The sequence below is a fragment of the Rhipicephalus sanguineus genome, chromosome 8 (genome assembly GCF_013339695.2).
Source record: "Rhipicephalus sanguineus isolate Rsan-2018 chromosome 8, BIME_Rsan_1.4, whole genome shotgun sequence".
In the NCBI taxonomy this organism is placed as follows: Eukaryota; Metazoa; Arthropoda; class Arachnida; order Ixodida; family Ixodidae; genus Rhipicephalus; species Rhipicephalus sanguineus.
Genome location: NC_051183.1, coordinates 5,336,611 through 5,357,107, shown reverse-complemented (window position 1 = coordinate 5,357,107; position 20,497 = coordinate 5,336,611). Strand labels below are relative to the sequence as shown.

At 46.9% G+C, this 20,497-nt stretch overlaps 1 protein-coding gene across 1 annotated transcript in view; it reads left to right on the top strand.

Moving 5' to 3' along the window:
* The first annotated feature begins 18,363 nt into the window (after positions 1 to 18,363).
* Positions 18,364 to 20,497, top strand: part of LOC119402514 (exocyst complex component 5) — a 154,241-nt gene continuing 152,107 nt past the window's right edge. The window contains exon 1 of the mRNA XM_049418683.1: positions 18,364 to 18,592. Within this exon, the coding sequence (XP_049274640.1) occupies positions 18,563 to 18,592 (30 nt within the window). The 5' untranslated portion in view covers positions 18,364 to 18,562. The remainder of the gene's footprint in view (positions 18,593 to 20,497) is intronic.

Sequence of the window (20,497 nt, the reverse complement as noted above, 5' to 3'; positions counted from 1 at the left end):
GTAATGGCTCGCTATTATTTTTGTTATTTAGTCAATAATGTATTTGGATTGTTCGCACAAATAATCTCTATCACTTGGTGTAATCAGCTCAAGGACCACAAGTATGTTGTGTGTCACAGGTGATTTTTGTAATGTTTAAAAAATCACAGGAGTTGTTTACACTTCCTGCAGTGTATTTTATGCTGCCCTAAAATAATACTTGAAATGGTATAGCGCATTACGGGGAAGAAGAAACGGCCTAGCAGACCGACACAAGAGGACAGAGCGCTAACAGAGCGCTAAGTTAGCGCTCTGTCCTCTTGTGTCGGTCTGCTAGGCCGTTTCTTCTTCCCCGTAATGCGCTATACCATTTCAAGTACGACGAACCAACTCGCCCAATCTTCAACACTTGTGGACTAAAATAATACACGCTGTTCGAATTCTGTGCCGGCAACCAAGGCGGGCACGACGTGTTGCCGACTTGTCGCCCCGACAAGCGTTTGGCGCGCTCGGCGTTCACTCGGCCACCAACGGTGGTGCGAATCGTGCAGCCCATAGAGTTTCCTAAAATTAACTAGAGGGGACTCTGGCGCTGCGATCGTTCAGCTACCATGGGAATGATGGGTAGCGCTTTTACAATCCCGACCAACTCCAGCCGGCGACTGCAGCGCCGCGGCGCGGTCACGGCGTGAACTATCACGAGCGCGAGAAGCTAGGTGCTTTTCCTGACGACCGCGCGCATCCTAGGCACCAAAGTGCGCGAACGTCCCTAGCCGTTTTAGTCCCTAAAGCCTGAAGTGCCTCTCCTGGTCACGTGACTTTTGCATTGACGTCACTATACACGTCACGGCAGCTTTTTTTCTGTTTTTGTTTTTCCATCTGAAGCCCGTTTGAAGGCGAGACAAGTCAGGGCGAAAACCGAAAGCACGCGGTAGGTGTTGTCCCGTGTTATGCCACCATACCCGTGTTGTGTGGAAGAGAAAGCCTCGGATATCAACATTCATTTCTCCGTGGAACATACGAACGTCGGAAAAGAGCTCGGTCGCTGTCGGGCCCGTCATCATTCGATGTTGTTGCGTGTGAGGAGGTGTTTGCCATCCATCTGCCATGCACACGAGCATGCGGTCATTTCGATGGCAAAGCCCGTATGAACGCGATGTGTGCTTCTTGTTTTGTGAACTCTCATTGCTATGAGATAACCAGCCGGTGTCGTTATGCCCTGTATTGGGGCTCCTTTTCGCAACGTGTAAACGACTGCAAACGGCAAGCGACTGCATCGGCAGCTTCCAATTGTTTACGGACGAGTACGTACTGTACATACATGCCAATTATGTAAGTAAATTATGTTAGAGTGTTCTGCGGCGAACACGATCCGCAATCGTTTCCTTGCCGTTCAGCAAGCTGTAATGTGGCAACAGGCTGTAGCCGCAGACGGGTTATTGCGTCGCTGCTTCCAATCATTTGTGCTTGGTCGGTTAATTTCGCCTGGAAAGCCAGTGCGAATGCATTGTGCGCCGTTTTGTTGAACTCCCGTCATTAAAAGCAAACTGGTCTGTGCCTTAATCACCGTGTAGATTCTTGTTTTCATCGTTTTCTCTTTCCCATTTAACAGCAAAAACGCGCGCAATGTTCAAATCGCCAAGACAGAACGAGACGTCGTCAATACTTCCTTTTGGGCAGGTTGGTTCATTGTTGACGAGTAATCGCGCGAACACACCCACTAGGGCAGTGGTTCTTAACTGGATGTCCACGGACCCCAACGGGTCCGCGACACTCATCAAAAAAAAAAAAAAAAAAACTTTTTTGGAGGCTGACTATTCCCTGCGACAGCGGCCCCTTTTCATTTGTGGTATGCTTCGCCGCGTAAAACTTGTGCACTGCGGCAAAGCTAACCTATAGTTCCACTTCTCTATCAGATGGCTTCAAAGCTTCTGTTGCAGTTGTCTTCGGCATATGTGCGCGAGCACACTTTCTCTAGCTTTCAATATTTGAAGAACAAACACTGTTAAAAAAGAGGTTGAAGGTGGCTGCAGACAGCACAGCTTGTTAACAAGCTGTTAACATCGAATCGGCGTGGCACATTACTCTGACCGTGCTTTGCCAGGGAGAAATAAAAGCCACCTGTTTCAGCTGCATGTTGTGTTAATTTATTACTCTGACCCTTTGTCTCTCACTGCAAGGGGTTCCCAGATCATCCATGGCTGAGAACCACTGCACTAGAGACGACACGGACACACTAGCGCTGACCTACAACTGGATTAAAGGGGCCCTGGAACGCCTTTTCATCTGCAAACTGCAGCGCTGTAGTGCGTGTAATGCTGAATACTGAGGTGAATGCAAAAAGAATGATCGAAATCAGTGCATTCCATAGTTCGAGAAGAAGCAATGAAAACTACACGCTTAATTTGTGTCGCAGGGCCCCTTTGATGGCAGAATGACACACCTTATATATGCCAGAGTGAAGCATGGGGAAAAAAAGAGGGATGCAATACAAGGTTTAACACACAAAAACATTATTTTTATTTTCCTTTGAGATCCAAGATGTAACAGCTGCATCCAGAAGATGAAACTCAGCATTAAAGAGGGCAAGAGATGGTGCTAGTGCACTTATCAAATGTCTTAATATGATAGGCTTCTAAACTGATACGTGGAGTACTGCCTTCACTCCTATCGCAAACTGTCATCCCTTTCAACCGGGCCACACATTTTGCTGACATGAGCAACTAAATGTGCGTACTTGTAATCTACCTTTTGCAATTTTTATACGTGTTCCCCCAAATGGTGATTGACAAAGCGCCCACCCAGTTCCGCCAACGTAGAACATCCCACATGACATGGGAATGCAATATGCCACTCCTGTGGAACACTTGACCAAAAGCGTTTTGTGGTTCTTCCAGCATCCACATTTACTGGTGTTGCAAATGCATGGCCACAGCTTTCCCACCTTATTGGGAGTAGACAAACAAATTGTGACACCGTGCCTACTTCCCATCTTCTTAAGATACTGGGCAACTATATGAACGTATTGTACAACCTGTGGCCTAAGGGTCTTCCGGTGATCCTTCGCAGTTGCGCATCCTGTTCCACGTTTCAATTTTTAGCGGAGGGTTTCAGGAAGAGCAGTCAAGACTGAGTTGGGGAACCCTGCAGCCAAAAGACTGCATATGGGGTTCTCAAAATTGGGCACCATTTGATGTGGGCACGATTTTTTTAGAGCAGATTCCAGGCACATCAAAGCTGTAGCTCTCTTATTTGTCTTAAAATGTGCTGAATCAAAGGGAAGCAATCCCTTCATGGCCCTCGGGTAGTAGCCCCAGCAAGCATGTCCTTTGCAGAATATCTTAAGGTCTAAAAACCGTAAAACCAAATGTTCTCGAAGTTCATGGGTTAAATGCAACCCAAGTACTTGTGAGCTAAAAACAGATGAAACTTCACCTACTGTACAGGGGTAGGTGAAGTTGGTAGTTGCTACACGAGTACAGAGCACCAACTCATCTGAGAGAGTTGCTATGCAGTTGGCACCCACTACGTAATTGCACGTACAGTTTCCATGTAGCACCACTCTGTATGACAGGTGTTGTAAAGAAACAATTGTGTTGAATGAGCGATAGATAAATAAGATTTGTTTGATTTTTTTTTATCTAAATGCAGTGTGCCTGAAATTTTAAACCATGTGTTAGTATAGTGATTCTAACAGAATGTTGTCCATTGTCACAGGGATCTCTTGGAGGCAGATAAAGTTATACAAACATAATAGCAGTCCTATATGCACTCTTGCTTCATGAATTACTTTGGTAAATAAATATGCTTTCTGTGTATACCTGTGTGTACTTCCAGGAGCTGCTGCACTGTGTGCCATTTATTCAAGCCTGTGTTCAGTACTAGCATTGAGAAGTGAATGTTTGCACACACTTGGACACCATTGTGTGTTTCAATGGTTACATGTCTATGCATAGTCAGTGTTCCTACAACTAGTATATCAATAAATGGACAAGTTCAGTTGCCCGCAAAGTAAGTGCATTGCAGACTATTTTGCCACATGCCTTGTGGAAAGTTATCAAGTCTCACAGAGCGAATTATTACCGCACCAGAACGTAGCATTCATTGAAATTTGGCACCTCACCCACTACATGCAAATTTACCCTGTCACTTGAGCACGAGTCATGCAGTTGCGATATAAAAGTGCATCAACAATACGCCCGCATACAGCACCAGGCAGTGCCACAATACAAAACTGTCGTGGCTTAGCTTATTTAATGGTTAGGGAAAAAGGGGGAGTCCAGTGAAATATGACAATTAAGCCACCTAGGAAATGATTTTCTCACCGTCTGAAAGCAAATTCAATGCAGTCAGTCTGAATAATGGCTGTTGCAAACATATTTGATACAGGAAGTGACATTAGATGAAATATGGTGCACTATGGCATTCCCAAAAGCTTTCCCTGTGTATTATATTACATGGCCACCTGACATGCACTTTCCTGTGCGTCTGCGGGAGGAGTGCTTAAAAAGCAGCTAATCTCTCATCCAATAGCCCTTAAAGACCCTGGAGAAAAATGTGCAAATGTGACCACTGGCATTGTATCCCATTATCAAGTAAAAAATGCAAAAATGTTGGACTGGTCAATCCTAATGTGGGTCATTCTGTCTTCAGCAACAGTTCACAAACATTGCATTTGGGAGCATGACCTATTAATGCTTCAGAATCTCGCACAGGACACAACACAAAGGCAGACTAAAATAACACGATTGCCACAGTATTGCTCAGTGTTTGTATTGCATCCTGCACTAGATGCTGCAATGGCACCTCCTTATTCAGACCTCCACAGTGGTTAAACCAACAGAATGCCCAGACACACAAAAATGGATAGATATGGTTAGTCTGGGTGTATGTGTAACGAAGTAGAACATCGATGCTTAATATTGTAAATATTGCACTTAGATGAGTTATAACCACTACGGAAGGCTCCAGCACACGGTAAAAGAGAACACCAGCACATTTCAATAAAATTATCTATTTGTTGTTGCAATATTCCAGAGCAAGAAGATAGAAGTGCCAAGGCCGCGCAACTGCCTCGGTCCTTTTACTAATGCAAACTTTGAGAAAAAAAACTGCAATGGTTAACTGCGACAACGCAAGAAGCCTTAGCTGAGATTTCACACCCGACAAGATGTACTGTGCGCACATGCAACCATGAGCGCAGGATATCCTCACGTTTTGCTATTTCATGAACGGCGCAAGCTTCCACTCCTAGTGCAAAGCTCACCGGCGTACACACACAACACTGCTGTACCCGAGCGCTCCTGCTGCACGGTCCAAAGTAATCCGTAACAAATACCGCCACTCAAATTGCAACCATACTGCAATCAGTCCTGTGATCGCACTTAAAAGCGACCACACAGCAGCAAGTACCCGTCGTCAGTGCGCATTCACTTAGGGTTGCCACCTTTTACCGAAAAAAAACCGGCCCTTATTCGGGGGGGGGGGGGGGGAGGGGGAGTTAACAGGAGATTAAAATAATGTTGAACAATAGACGCTATGTCAATTCTTCGGCATGCAGTGCCATTTAATGTAACATTGCTTTCATTGAGCCAAATAAACCCAATGCACAAACAAAAGCAGCACACTCAGCTAACCAACTAGCCTAATTGCTGACATAAAAGTACCCATGATTGGAATGACGCTTCCAGGGGCGTAGCCAGAAATTTTTTTCGGGGGGGGGGGGGGGGTTCAACCATACTTTTTGTATGTTCGTGCGTGCGTTTGTATGTGCGCGTGTATATATACGCTAGCAAAACTGAAAAATTTCGGGGGGGGGGTTTGAACCCCCCAACCCCCCCCCCCTGGCTACGCCCCTGAACGCTTCGCTTATTAGTCTGAATGTGCTGCACTGAAAAGGAACCACAATGCTTCGTCCCTAAAAAAGCTCTTCTTTGCGTCTGAATCCAATAGGCTAGTGGCATTATAGACACAAAGGAATGTTAAAATGTACCTATGCCACAAAAATGTCGGATATTCATGTACCATACACGTTCAATAATATGCTCTATTCCAATGATCGCTAGACTTGAAGGGATCCCAGAAAGTGCTTGACTAATAGCGTAAGAGTTTTGGTGATTGACGATAAATATTTACCGTCGTAGTTGTTGGACAACGCGGTCGGGGACTGACCGCCGGTCAGTCCCCGACCGCGCAGGTGGAATTCCTCAGTCAACACGTGCGGTCAAAACGGAGAAGAGTAAAAAAAAAATACCCTGGATACGATGAGCAAAAAACCGGCCAATGACGGCCGGTCTTAGGTGCGGACCGGCGACCGGGCCCTTGTCTAAAAAACCGGCCCGGCCGGTCCAAAACCGGGCAGGTGGCAACCCTACATTCACTACCACTTGCACGAAACAGCCAACACTCACGTATCATCACATTCGCAGGAGGGCGCCAATATTACAAAAATACAAACTGGCGCGCTGGCGTGCAACACACACAGCGCAACCATGGCGTTTACAATCGCTCCCCGCTCCAGCCACTGCTAGGGACTAAAATGGCTAGGGACGTTCGCGCATTTTAGTGCCTAGGCCACGCGCGGTCGTCAAAAAAGCCCCTAACTCTGCGCTGCTCATAATAGTTCGTGCCGTGACGCGCCGCGGCGTTGCAGTCGCCGGCTGCCTTTTTGCCAACCTGCAAAGAGCGGTTGTCGACGCAAACAAAGAGATATGGCAGATGAGTAGAGAGAAAGGCATCGAGGTAGTGGAAATAAACAGAGAGGTGCACAGGTGGGGTGGTTTTCGAAGAGACGGAATACACTTCGACAGGAGGCTTGGCCATGAGGTGGGTTGGCGTCTTGCAGGACGCGCAGTAGCTTTTTTGGGGGGCACGCGGGCCCTTCGGTGCCCATGGTAGCTTATAATGAGGAAAACAACCAGGGGGACTCTTTGACAGGTAGTATAGCGAAAAAACAGAGAAACGGTAAAAGAAGGGAGAAGGCGCGTGTTGCAATTAGTTATATTAACATGCAGGGTGGCAGAAAAAAGGCAAAATGGTTAGAGATTGAGGAACAGTTAAACAAGGAACAGATAGGTGTTTATGCGGTTACAGAAACACACCTTAGAGACTTGGAAGAGCCACCACATATTGAAATTATGTTTGGGAAGGATGTAACAGGATCACATCAGAAAGGAGAGGTGGGGGGGTTGGAATGCTAATTCATAGCAGAACAAAATGGGAGAGAGTGAAACAAACGTGTTCAGAGCACATATGGGTTTCGGGCACAGTAGGTGGAAAGAAAACGTGGCTAGGTGTAGCTTACTTGTGGACAGGGAATAACTGCAGAGAAAAGAATCTGGAGATAGTGAAATGCATAAGCACCGATATTAAAGAATTTGGTCATGATGCCGAGATAATCCTTCTAGGGGACATGAACGCTCACATTCATGACCTTGACGGATATTCAGACACCAATGGCAAGTTACTGCTAGATCTCTGCGAGCAACATAGTCTTGAGATAGTTAACGTGGGGCCTAAGTGTGAGGGGCAGATCACGTGGGAAGTCAGAAACAGGCAATCGAGCATTGATTACTGTCTCATGACAGAAGGAATATATGACAAACTTAGAGAGATGAGAATAGACGAAGAAGGCATTAACAGCTTGGGTAGTGATCATAAACGCATAATATTACAAATGGGATATAAAACTGAAAATAAGAACACAGAATCAAAGTTTGGCAGCTCGTATCTAAATGACAAACAAATAACAAATATAGCCGCAAGAGTCGAGGAAAAAGTAGACGAACTACCAGGCAAAGACTGGAAGTATAGTGAGCTGCTACATGTAATCACGAAAGAAATGGAAATAGAGAAGAAAACTATTCGTTGGAAAGGAAAGAAAAAGCCAAAAAGTTGGTGGAACAAAGAAATCCGGGAAGCAATCGAGATGCGACGTCAGGCATCACGGGAGCACAGACAGGCAAAAAAGGAGAAGCGACCACAGGACGAAGTCAACCAAATATGGGAAATATATTTAGAGCAAAAATCCATTGTGCAGAAATTAGTCGAGGCAAAAATTAAAGGTGAAAGTGAACGCTGGATGACAGAGATTCGCGAAAAGAAGAAGGCCGCGCCTAGGATATTTTGGAGCCACCTAAAAGCGCTGGGTAGGAAGTCTGTCACAATGCAACAGCATATGTTAGATGAAGGAGGAAATAAATTGGAAGGATATGAAGCGCTAGGTTACATCCGAAAGATAACAGCCGATTCGTTTAAAAAGGTCCCCCAGGGGATTCCCCCGGTGAGTAAAAGTACGCAAAGGAGTGCAACCGACGAAGATGTAGTACTAGAGAATTTCAATTGGAAGAAGGCCGAAGGAAAAATTCCTAAGCGCACTACTCCGGGCTTAGATGGGGTTCCCGTCAGCCTCATTAACGAACTCGGACATAACACTAAAGAAGCACTGCTGAAAGCCGTAGAAAAGTGCTTGCAGAAGAGGGAAATACCAGACAGTTGGCGAAAAAGTAGAATGAACTTAATCTATAAAGGCAAGGGAGAAAAGGATAACATTCGCTCGTATAGACCGCTAACAATTACATCGGTGCTATACAGGTTGGCGATGCAGGCAGTAAAATTAAAAATAGAAGCGTGGGTAGAACAAAATGATATTTTGGGAGAACTTCAGAATGGATTTCGAATCGACAGGCGGTTAGACGATAATCTGTTTGTTCTTACCCAGTGTATAGAAATATCTAAAATAGAAAACAGGCCCTTATACGTAGCTTATCTAGATATCACCGGGGCGTATGACAACGTTAATCATGAAATTTTGTGGGATATATTGAAGGAAGTGGGCATAGGTGACGACTGTGTACAGCTTTTGAAGGAAATATACCGAGAAAATACAGTTTGTATAGAATGGGAAGGAATAAGTGGCAAGGACAGCGTTGAAATTAGCAAGGGGCTGAGACAGGGATGCCCTCTGTCCCCGCTGTTATTCATGCTGTACATGGCGAGGATGGAAAAAGCGCTAGAAGGTAGCAACATTGGATTTAATTTGTCACACAAACAGGTCGGAGCGATGGTTGAGCAGAAGCTTCCTGGTCTATTTTATGCTGATGATATTGTCTTATTTGCGGACAGTCAAGATGATATACAGCGACTGGCAGATATATGCGGAAGGGAGTGTGAGGCTCTAGGACTAGGATTTAGTGCAACAAAATGTGGATTGATGGTATTCAATGATCACGGAGACCATACGGTCTTAATACAGGGCCAAAAAATACCGAGGGTAAGCGAGTACAAGTACCTCGGAGTATGGGTAAATGAGGGGGATAGATATATGGAAGTACAAGAGAAAGCATCGGTAGCAAAGGGAAAGAGGAATGCTGCAATTATGAAGCACAGAGCTTTATGGGGATACAATAGGTACGAGGTGCTTCGAGGGCTGTGGAAGGGTGTGATGGTTCCGGGGCTTACATTTGGGAACTCAGTGGTGTGCATGAAGTCAGAGGTGCAATCAGGAATGGATGTAAATCAAAGGACGGTGGGCCGCCTCGCGTTGGGCGCTCACGGGAAGACGACAAATGAGGCGGTAAAGGGTGATATGGGATGGACAGGCTTTGAAGTGAGGGAAGCGCAGAGCAAAATGAGATTCGAAGAGAGGCTGAGGAAAATGAAGGAGAGTAGATGGGCAGAGAAGGTTTTCAGGTATTTGTATAGAAAAAGCGTTGACACGCAGTGGAGAAAAAGAACTAGGAGGCTCACCAGTAAATATACGGCTGGCAGTGCGGGCGATATGACAACAAGGAGCATTAAGCGGAAGGTCAGAGAGGCGGAGAGGACTTATTGGATGACAGCGATGGAAAAGAAGCCGGCTCTGAGTAACTACCGAAAAGGAAAAAACGAAATAAGGAGGGAAAGGTTTTATGATAATTCAAGGGGAAGCGCTTTACTGTTTGAAGCAAGGTCGGGCTGCCTTAGAACGCGTAGTTATAAAGCGAAATTCAGTAACGAAGAAGAACAATGTACATGCTGCGGGGGAACTAAGGAAACGATGGAACATGTACTGATTGAATGTGGCGATATTCACCCAGGTATACGTGTGGGCACGAGTCTACATGAAGCCTTGGGTTTTAGGGACAACAATGGAAAGCTGAACACGTCCGCGATAGAAATAAGTAAGAGACGGTTAGAGTATTGGTGGCAGAAAAGTAGAGATAAAGTACAAAAATAAATAACTGGGGGAAAAAAAAAAAGGTCATTCTGCCTTAAGAGGCAGAGAGATGGACCGTGAATTTATATTTTTTGGTATAATAACGTAGATTTAATCAATGTAGGTAAGGCATTAGGACAACATGAAACAAGGAGGAGGAGGAGTAATAAACTTTATTAAGGGAAACCAGCAGGTTTAAGTGGCCGGGCCTAGGCCAAGGAAGTTTATTTTTTTTTTTCTTTCGTTTTTTTCGCCTTCGAGCCAGGTGGCAGACATGTCACCGCCCCGTTATAAAGGGGACGCTCATAGCATCCATCCATCCATCCGGAGTTGGTCGGGATTGTAAAAGCGCTGATGGGTAGTACACAAATTTGCCTAGTCTTCGTGCTTGCGGCTTCAAACGTACTTGTGGCTTTGTTTATTGCTGTGTTTGGCGTTCGTTTCGAATAAAAGAATAGACCGTTGTGAACTTCGTGACCAGGTTTGAATCGCTGAGCCTAAAGAAGTTAAAGTGGCGAAGTGAAACTGCTGACTTTTGCTGAACTTCGTTTTGCGACAAAGCGGATGCAGCCGACGCGGAGCCAAACGGAGCCGAAAGTACGAAGTTTAGACAAATTTGTGTACTACCCATCATTCCCATGCTGGCTGAAGCGTCATGCGTTGCAGCTCCCATAGACACTAGCGCCAGAGTTCCCTCTAGTAAGTATTGTAGGAAACTCTATGGTGCAGCCGACCTAGTGCCGACAAGCGCGTTTGGCGCGCTCGGCGTTCACTTGGCCACCAACGGTGGCGCGAATCGTGCAGCAGATCTAGTGCCGACGTAGCTGGCAGCGCACCTCCGGCCGACCCTTTTCGGATGTGGCCAGTGAAGTCGGCTGCCGGCTAGTGATGAACCAAACGTCGGCAGTCGGCCAGCGTTGCTTGGGATATATAGTTACTACGGGCATGTATGTGCTACGTTCTCCTGGGTATCTCCAGTTTATTCTCTCCTGTAGCAAGTTTACGTTCGTCATTCCACACGAAAGTAAGTTAAGCGCCTTTTCTCACGATGAAGTGCGCGCAGGAGGCGTTCATCAAACAGCCACGCAAGTGTGGACCAGTGCGGTGACAAACCAGCTGAAAGGATATATACAAAATCCCCGTTTCACAACACACAAACTAACAAACGCGTTCTCTGTGTGATGAGTCGCTGAAGTATTATGTTGCAGTGACGCAGTATTAAATATTGCCCAAATCTCCGCAATTTTAGCTAATAGCGGCCAAAATATCACGCGCGTAGCAGACGCTCGCCGCTTTTACGCGGCTTCCGCCGCGGAGAAAGCCCACGGATGGATGGATGGATGCTATGAGCGTCTCCTTTATAACGGGGCGGTGGCATGTCTGCCACCAGGCTCGAAGAAAAAAAAAAAAAAGAAAGCTCCCATGTATTCGCGCGGCGCTTTGGACACTCCCCCTATTCTATAGTAGTAGCTAAAGTCCCTAGATTTTTCTTTTAAAAAAAGAACAGGGAAAAATCTAGGGACTTTAGTAGTAGCGGCTAGGGTGTAGCTATAGTGCCTAGTACAGTGTACTAGAATGGGGCAGTGGGCTCACTGCCGTATCCCTGCGCCGCGCCGCCATTGCCCTCTCCGCGTCGACAGCCTGGGCGCCCGCCAGGGGCGCTGCCGCCAGTTTCTCCTGAAAACTTCTCTTGCGGGTAGAGTTACAGCATATACAGTAACTCTACTTGCGGGGTGCGAAGCGCGTCCCCTGGTCGGGGTTACGCTGGTTACGATGTAGTTCCGGGGGATCAACAAACGCGGAGTTGAAGGCGGTAAGAGGGCCACCACAATGACACATAAAAGAGACCACAAAAAAAAAAAAGGAGGGAGGAGGGGGTCGAGCATTTTATTCTTCTTTTAAGCTGATTCCCCTGCAGCGCATGTTTACGCCATTCATTCGTTTGAAGGACCTTTGTCGATCGGCACCACGCGTGCCGCTTTGCTGCACTTACGTATGCTTGTTTTTCTGAAGGATCGGCATTTGTGTCTGTCTGCAAACTGCAACTGTCTCAAAGACGGTCCGCCGCTGCATCGGACGGGAGGGACGCGCTACAGCCTCCGGCGGTCGTGCACATAGGGCATGCAGCGTAGTCAAGTGCGGTAACAATAAAAGCAAAAAAAAAAAAAATCAGGAGGGTGGTGACAGCAAAACCATACTCGTGTACAGAAAAAGGAGATGTAGAGGGGAGACTGAAGTGGCTGTCATTAGGAAGCGGGAGACCCGTAGGGATTGGGCTCCTTTTGGGATGCTCCAGTGCCTGTTAGGTCAACGTCGTCGTCGGCTGTTATTGGTCGTGACCATTTCTGCATTGTTAATCATGGCAAGTATTTGCGCATACATAGGCAGGGGTTTATGTAAATAAAATCAGAGCAGACGTCTATCAGGCCAGGAGGAGGAGCAAATCTGCCTGCTCATTGCCGGGTGTGCAGCTGTTCTCCTGATCTGAAAGGCACGCAAATTATTGGTAAGGGAACCGCGCAATTAATACGAACGGGAAGCGATTGAAGCGCAAATCTGGAAACATATGGTTCGAATAAAATCATTACTGTATCTGTCACTATCAAAGAAAGAGATTGCTTATTTTAAAAAAAAATGTGGTTACTGATGTCATTCTCTCTTATTATGAATCACGTGTTTTATGTACGACGCATGCGCGCTTGCCTTATTGTCACGAATTTCGTGTGGCCCGGTGCGATAGACTCAGACAAGACTCGCATAGAGACAAACCACATTTATCACACAAAGCCACGGCACCCCAAAATATACAAATATACAAAAATGACAAGTAACAATAAGCAAACTTGAAAAATCTCTTCAATCTAAGCAGTAAGTCTTTCTCACGGTCCTCTCCCGCTAACATAGGTTCACAAGTCTATCATCACGATCGCTACTTCGTTGCGCCGCTCTTACTTGATTCTTTCGACCTCGTTGTGCATAAGTCCAGTCAGCGTCGATCTCCTTCGCGATCCGCTTTCGACTATCTTGTGTGACGAGTTGGCCGTCGCCTGTCAACAGAAGTCGTCGTCCACCGAGGCTTGCCTGCTAGACCCGTTAGGCCTAACGTCGTCGTCGGGTCCTTCGCCTGGCATGGCGTTCCACCGCTGACGTGGCCCTCCGGGGACTGCCTTCGGTTGCTTGCTTCGGAAGGGGTCTTGCGCCGGGAACGTCCGTACTTGCGGGGCGCGGCCACTGCATCGCCGAGGTGCCTTGCTCGAACGTCGTCGATCTTGCCGGCCTCACCTCGGGACGCCCGCGTCACCGGCCGCAGACCCGAACGCCCGTCGCTGCCGTCGCCAGTGCGTCTGCTGGCGATGCGACCTTCCTTCGCCGTCGTCGTCTTTTGGCCGCCTGGCACTCACTCGTGACATACGCCACCATTTCGAAGAGTTTTTCCCCAAAAAACTGCTTTTCTATGTCCTGAACTTGGGGTGTAACTTAAGTTGCGTCTGCTTGCTTTGAACTACACTGCGCACACACTTTTCACTGATGGCCGCCACGACTCACAAAACGCTGACCACTACACAGTTTCGGAAACGCTACACCAAACGCTACCAGTAGTCACAGTTCACATTGTTCCAAATAACCTTGTCTAAAACAAACTTGCGTAAGTCCACACCAAACTGCAACTCTCTATGCGAAACTTTTAATAAATCCCCACCTCACTCTTTTCCATTGCATGTCCACGACTGAAACATTTCACACTTCTAAGTCTTCTAGCAGTGCGCGTCTTTCGCGACTTTATTTTGCGTCTTCGTACTGCGCGTCTTCGCGAACGCCCACTGCAAACGCTGCCTTCATTTCTGCTTTTAACAATCATCAAACGCCTCATCCATACTACTCTTCTGGGGTGCGTCCTAACTACACGTTTTCGGCTGAGCATTGGCACAGCTCTTTTAGCACCCATGCATCTGTACCTTGTTTTGGGGACGGTTTTCTTTCTACTTTGCTTTAACTGAGAGGCACCGTGAGCGTCAGCAAAGCCAATGAACGTCACACTCTCCGGTATAAACCTCCCTGGTGCATGCCCCATGTTTGTTTCTTCGAGATAAGTAACTTTGAGTGGTGGACTACTCTCCCGTTCAGCACGTTCTGAAAAGACTGGCTCAAGCACGATCGTTTCTTCCGGTCCCTGATTTACACTGTGCCATGCACTAACAATTTCAATATTGCCATTACATGCCGTATCTGAGATCTCCTTTTCCTCGCTAATTACTAGCCCGCTTTCCTTTACACAGCTGTCACGGTCGCTAGTAATCTGTTCAACATGGTCGCAGCTGTGAACATCAGGACATTTCAATTCCCGAGGTAAATCCTCCCTTGGCATTCCTACGTCCGGTCTAACGTCTGTGGCTTTTGCCAACCTCAGTTCGCGCTCGAGCTGTTCCTTCTCTTTAGCATGTGCTTCACGTGCTTCAGCACGTTTTACCTCAAGTTTTTCTTCGAGCTCTTTTCGCGCGAGCTCCCTCTCTTTTCGAACGCGCTCTTGCTCTATTCCAAGAAACTCCAAAGCCTCTTCTTTTGAATAACCTCGGTCTCTCGCTAAGCACAGAATCTTGACGAAGTCCATCGCCATAGCTCCGAAATCCGTAACGGGCAGGAAATTGAATCCTGGCAGGCTCGCAAATTGTCACGAATTTCGTGTGGCCGGTGCAAGGGACTCAGTCTAGACTCGGGGCATAGCACAGCAAACATTTATCAAACAAAAAACTAGGAAAACTTGGCACTCTAACATATACAAATGTACAAAGTAAAGTCGCTACAAAATTCAACCTCACAACTCAGTGCATAACTAAATTGTCCTACCCCTAGCCAGCTCCAGTCTTATAACAACGAACACGTCGGACCGGCCTTACTTGTCATTTCTGATGACTTGGTGCAAAGCCAAAGTCCCGTCTGGTGTCTACGTCGTCCGGTCTTTTAACTTGGCATGGTCCACGCCGTAGCCCAATGCGCCAACCGTCGTTGCGTGTTCACAAGCAGGCACTCCGCTCTCCTGACGGCTAGGCCCGCTAGGCCTAACGTCGTTGTCGGCGCTCCTTCGCCAAGTCTGGCGTTCCACCGCTGACGTGGCCCTCCGTTGACTGCCTTCGGTTGCTTGCTTCGGAAGGGGTCTTGCGCCGGGAACGTCCGTACTTGCGGGGCGCGGCCACTGCATCGCCGAGGTGCCTTGCTCGAACGTCGTCGATCTTGCCGGCCTCACCTCGGGACGCCCGCGTCACCGGCCGCAGACCCGAACGCCCGTCGCTGCCGTCGCCAGTGCGTCTGCTGGCGATGCGACCTTCCTTCGCCGTCGTCGTCTTTTGGCCGCCTGGCACTCACTCGTGACATTCCGGGCCACACGAAATTCGTGACACTTATCAGGGAACGTTATGTGGTTTCATTAAACCTGTTGCTAGTTCCAGCGAGTGTCTTCTCTTCTTGTGTAAGCGTCCGTAAGCTGGTTTTTTCGCTTCTTCAAGTATGTATACCAACAGGCCCAGCAACAGATTCTCCTCTTACACAGACCAGCTCATATATGCGAATAAAAAAAAAAGAGAAAAAGTGAGGCGTTGTTGTGGGGCTCGAAAGGCGAGAGTGAAGTCGCTCTGATCGTTACAGCGGCGAAAGGGCATCGAAAATCGTATCGATCAGCAGGACAAAAAAAAAAAAAAACTTCAAGCCCCCAATTACATGCCCTATCTGTTACTGCAGCGGCTACGTGGAGGAGCATTCATCTATGCAATAGCCGCTTAAAACATTGCCCACCCACCGTAAATCAGTCACAGCGACAGTAATTTATTTCACAACTCACAGAAAAGTTGCATCAAAAGACGCTCCGTGTGTTGCGCACCGTAACTTTGACTTTTCTTGCGCGCAAAACAGCAACGCGCGCTAGCCGCGCCCAGCAATCCGCCGGAAAGTTTCAGGTGACGCTGGGAGCCGCGCCGCCTGTCGGCGGCGACATGAAGTGTGTCACGCTCCGCCGCTCAGTTACCCTAGCTATAGTGTACTAGAATATACTGGGTAGTGGGGTCAGGAGAGGGCGCGTTCCATGCGATCCCGTGAAGCGACGACTGTTGACAGGTCCCGGATGTATGTGGTGGCGCTGCGGTAGCGTGGGCTGTATGCCTGACACTCGCGGTACAGTACCAGCAGCTTGCTTTGGCTGCTCTTGCAGTGTTACCGGTGTTGTTTGCGTCGCTGTGTCGTTGTGTTGTGCTCCGTGCCCTCGCTTTCTTCACTGGGAAAAGAGAGATGCAATGCCTGACCGCAAGCGTCAACGCCATTGCTTCGATTCTCGGTGTAAAACGGGATATCAGTGGACGAAAGGAGCGCAGCCGTCATTCTTCGCATTGCCGAAGTTTTTGACTGTAGTGAATTGCCTCGCATTTTACAATTTGGCAAGCACTGTTAGAACAGGCAATGCCGACACCAAAGAGGCCGTCAGTTCCTTGCTCGATGCTTGTGATGCTTACACTACTGAAACTGACATTGACAAACTCATCGAGTCGGGTAACCTTTCTTTAGCAGAACAGAAACTGCATCGTATTTCTCCAGAACAGAGTGGTTACGTCGTAGAAAAGAGTGATGACAGGCTCATTAATTACATGGCTGGGTATTTAGCGCGCAAGTTTATCTCTCGTAATGACTCTGTTCAATGCAAAGACTTGCTTTTGCGAAGACCAAGTGATATGTCTGAAGATGATGAGTTCATAGCTATTTGTGACAAAGGAAGGTTGATTTATCCATCACGTGTGCTTTTCTTAACAGTAAGGAATTTGGAGAACATGTTCACGACTTTCTTCAGCCAGGAGAAGCTATGCAGCAACCGTATATTTGATTTTATGTTGTTGGGTAACTCTGAGATTTCATATGGTGTAGGATGCAGTGAGCACTCCTAAGTGCTTACAGCCAGCATTGTCAAGTTCTATGTCTTCACAAGGCTTCACTTTTATGTTAAAGGCTTTAATGAGTCACGGGAAGCACGCAGGAAGAACTTTCATGCAAAGTTGAGTAAATGCTCGTAGTTCTAGTTCCGGCCTATGTCTCGTGACTAAATTTGAAGGAGTGCTGTCTAAACACAATTTAATGCTGTACATTTGAGAACTGCAAACATCTGCATAATTTGGAATAAACTATTGGTATCTCCGCAAAAGTTGTTCTTTTTTATTTAGTCATGTTAAGAGCACGCACACAGCTTTTTCCAGCCCAACGCTTTCATTTCTTCTGTGGGCAGCAAGATCTGTTGAAAAATTGCTCAACAGACAACAGCACAATGCACCCAGCAGATTCGAACCTCAATACAAGGTCGCATCGACCGGTGTTTGTCCTTAGCGAACCTTGAAACAGGTTAGTAGTTTATTCGCAAAGACAAACGGTGTACCTTAACTAATACTTTTTAAAAATATTTTATGACTCTTGACTTCACGAATGGACAAAATTGCAGATCTTGGAACAGTCATTCACGTAGTTGAAGCTTTAAAATAAATTGTCACGTTTTTGACAATCACTTACGGAACGATGTAAAAATAAAACGAATAGGAGCGCGGTGATTTTCACTTCAATAAATTGTAATTTATGATGCTGCAAGACCAAACTGGGCTAGATTAAAAAATCGACTGTTCCCTGTTGACCGCTCGGAAATCTCAGTAACGTTTCCTGCGTATGGTAATGATTGTTTAATGTAGTGTGCGCTTTACACGACGCAACGCCACCGGGCTAAATTTTGGCATATCAGCATCGCGATCGAAGCAGCTGAAATGTACGCAGTAGTAGTCGCATTTCCACGAGTGCTATGTTGCATGCTGAACAGTTTTGCTAGCCGCTACCACATCTACGTATGCCATAAAATTCCGGTGGGCAGCGGTAACTATTTACAGGGCACGCACCGAAATACGGAGCGACGATTCAGAGCTGCGATGCAGCGGGTACCACCAGTTTCTTACAGCCCATGCTCTGGTGGCGCCATCTCGTGCGGTCAACGTGACAAGCGTCGCTCTCGGGGACTCCCTGAGCCCACTACCCAAGATATTCTAGTACACTATACCCTAGCTCAGTGAGCGCACTACTAATGGGCGCCGCCATCTTGCCCAGAAAAGCATGGATGCAGAAAAGCGTTTACACCACGTGACCACCTCCAGCCAATAGCGGCGAAGTTTCGGATACATGCAGGTCCGCTACAGCCGATGAAAAAGGTGCGACGTAACAGGCACGGAGAAGAGGCGCTGGTAGTAGCGCTGGTACCCTAGCGCTGGTTGGGGTGGTAATCAAATGCGGAGGAAGCAAAGCTGTCTGCTCCAGTTGTGATTTGTAGCTCACGCCTGGCATGCTGAGTGTTCTGTCAGGGGCCGAAGCACGCCGGGAAACATGTCGCACTTCTTGCCGGAACTCGAACAGGTCGGTACACCTCGGACGCGAGTTTGTTGTGGCGTCTTCTGGACGGTGCGGGTAACGTTCCGTCGAGATCCCGCAAAGCATCGTACATCGTCCGGCTGTTGTGTCACATATCTTTCGTTTGCCGGTATGACAGACCTGCAAGTACATGGCTGTGTTGCATAAGTCTGCCGACAGAGTTGCTGTCGAGTGAGGTGGCACGGCGTAAGTTACTGGCCCCTCAGTTACACGGGTCAACCAAAAAAAGAGTAGCGATATTGTGCAACTTGTCAAATATAGTGTAACGAAGATATCATCGAACTCATTTTGTATGTTTGTCACGCAAGGAGCGCTTCACTGCAGCAGTGCACCAAAAGGCAGGCCTATGTGCAGCATATTCGCCTTCTGTAAACAGTATGATAGGTCAATTTATGCCACACTGTTTCTGACGTTTGCTGGGGAAAGGATGGAAGACGCGAATAAGCTCTGCTGTGTACAAAACAATGCAAGTCTTCTGGCGCTGTGTATTCGTCAAGAATTTTAGCCATGAGTGAAAGGTCTACGTGGAAAGTTAACATTAATCCACGCACACTCAGAAGTTGTGATATTAGAACACTGCCCTCCACATGCAAATTTACACAACACAGGCATTAGTTGTTCGAAATAGTCGTTCCTATCCAATCTTTTCTCTTATTCAGCACAGTGGATTCTCGTTCACTGCATTTTTGTCATGAAGACTGAAGCAACATTCCATGCCGTACATTATTATTTTAGCAGTTGTTAAACAGCATTTACGGCAACTTTGTTTTTACACAAATCTTTCAACAAGATGACATTTTGCTAACCCACTGTGGTGGTTCATTGGTTACGGTACTTGACTACTGATACGAAGGTTGCGGGATCGAATCCCAGCTGCGACGACTGTGTTTCGATGGAGGTGAAATGCTAGAGGCCCGTGTACTTAGATTTATGTGCAAGTTAAAGGTCCTCCACTGCGGCATCCCTCATAATGGTATCGTGGTTTTGGGATGTAAAACCCCACCAAATATTATTAATATTAAGATGACATTTTCTGGACCTTATTCTTTAATAAAGCGCTTGCTAATCTGCCATGTTCTGGTTGCTGGTTGGATGATGTTATAGAAAGTTGTCTGTTTGGTCACAATGTGCATTCTAGAGAATGAAGTGAAACAGTGGCATCAAGGAGCCAGGGAAGCATAAAATTATGTGCAGAAGACCAGTGGATGGCTTTTCTGACTTTTACTAAGCTATGACTGAATTGCGGTCAACTTGCGTTGCTAATATTGCTACAATATTCCAACGTTGCCATGAGTGAAGCTGAAGCAAAAACAAAAAAAAGGCACTTTTTGAACATGCAAGCTGTGAAATTGTAGGGCAATTAGCACTAGAATATGCTACCTTGTTGTATAATATGCAACATTGAAAAGCAGCAGTATTAGTCATATATAGGCTCAAAAGGTGAACCAACTAGAAAAACTGAAGCTTATAAAAATGGGACAAGTGCTTCTGAGGAATCTCTGCTATACAGTCGAAAAAGAAGCACACCTGCCCCAGTCTATCCCCTACAAAATCAAGGACAAAAATACATGTGTGTAAAATACCTAGGAACATGCGCCGGAAACGTGACTAGGGAAGAAGACAAGCACGAGCGCAAATGCTAGAGCAACGGCTAGTGAGATATAGCAAGAAAATGGTACGATACACAGATGCTGCTAAATACCGAGGGGTAAGCAAATATGTAGCCAGCGTGGTGGATGAAACAGGTAGAGAGCTTTGACAAATGCAAATGATGCAACCACCACAGAGGAGCTGGTCATTGCGTTAGCAAGTTGGACACCAGGGCATGAATCTCTAGTGAGAAACCGAGCAGCGCATGCCGCTACCCGAGAGCATACACACCGGGCTACT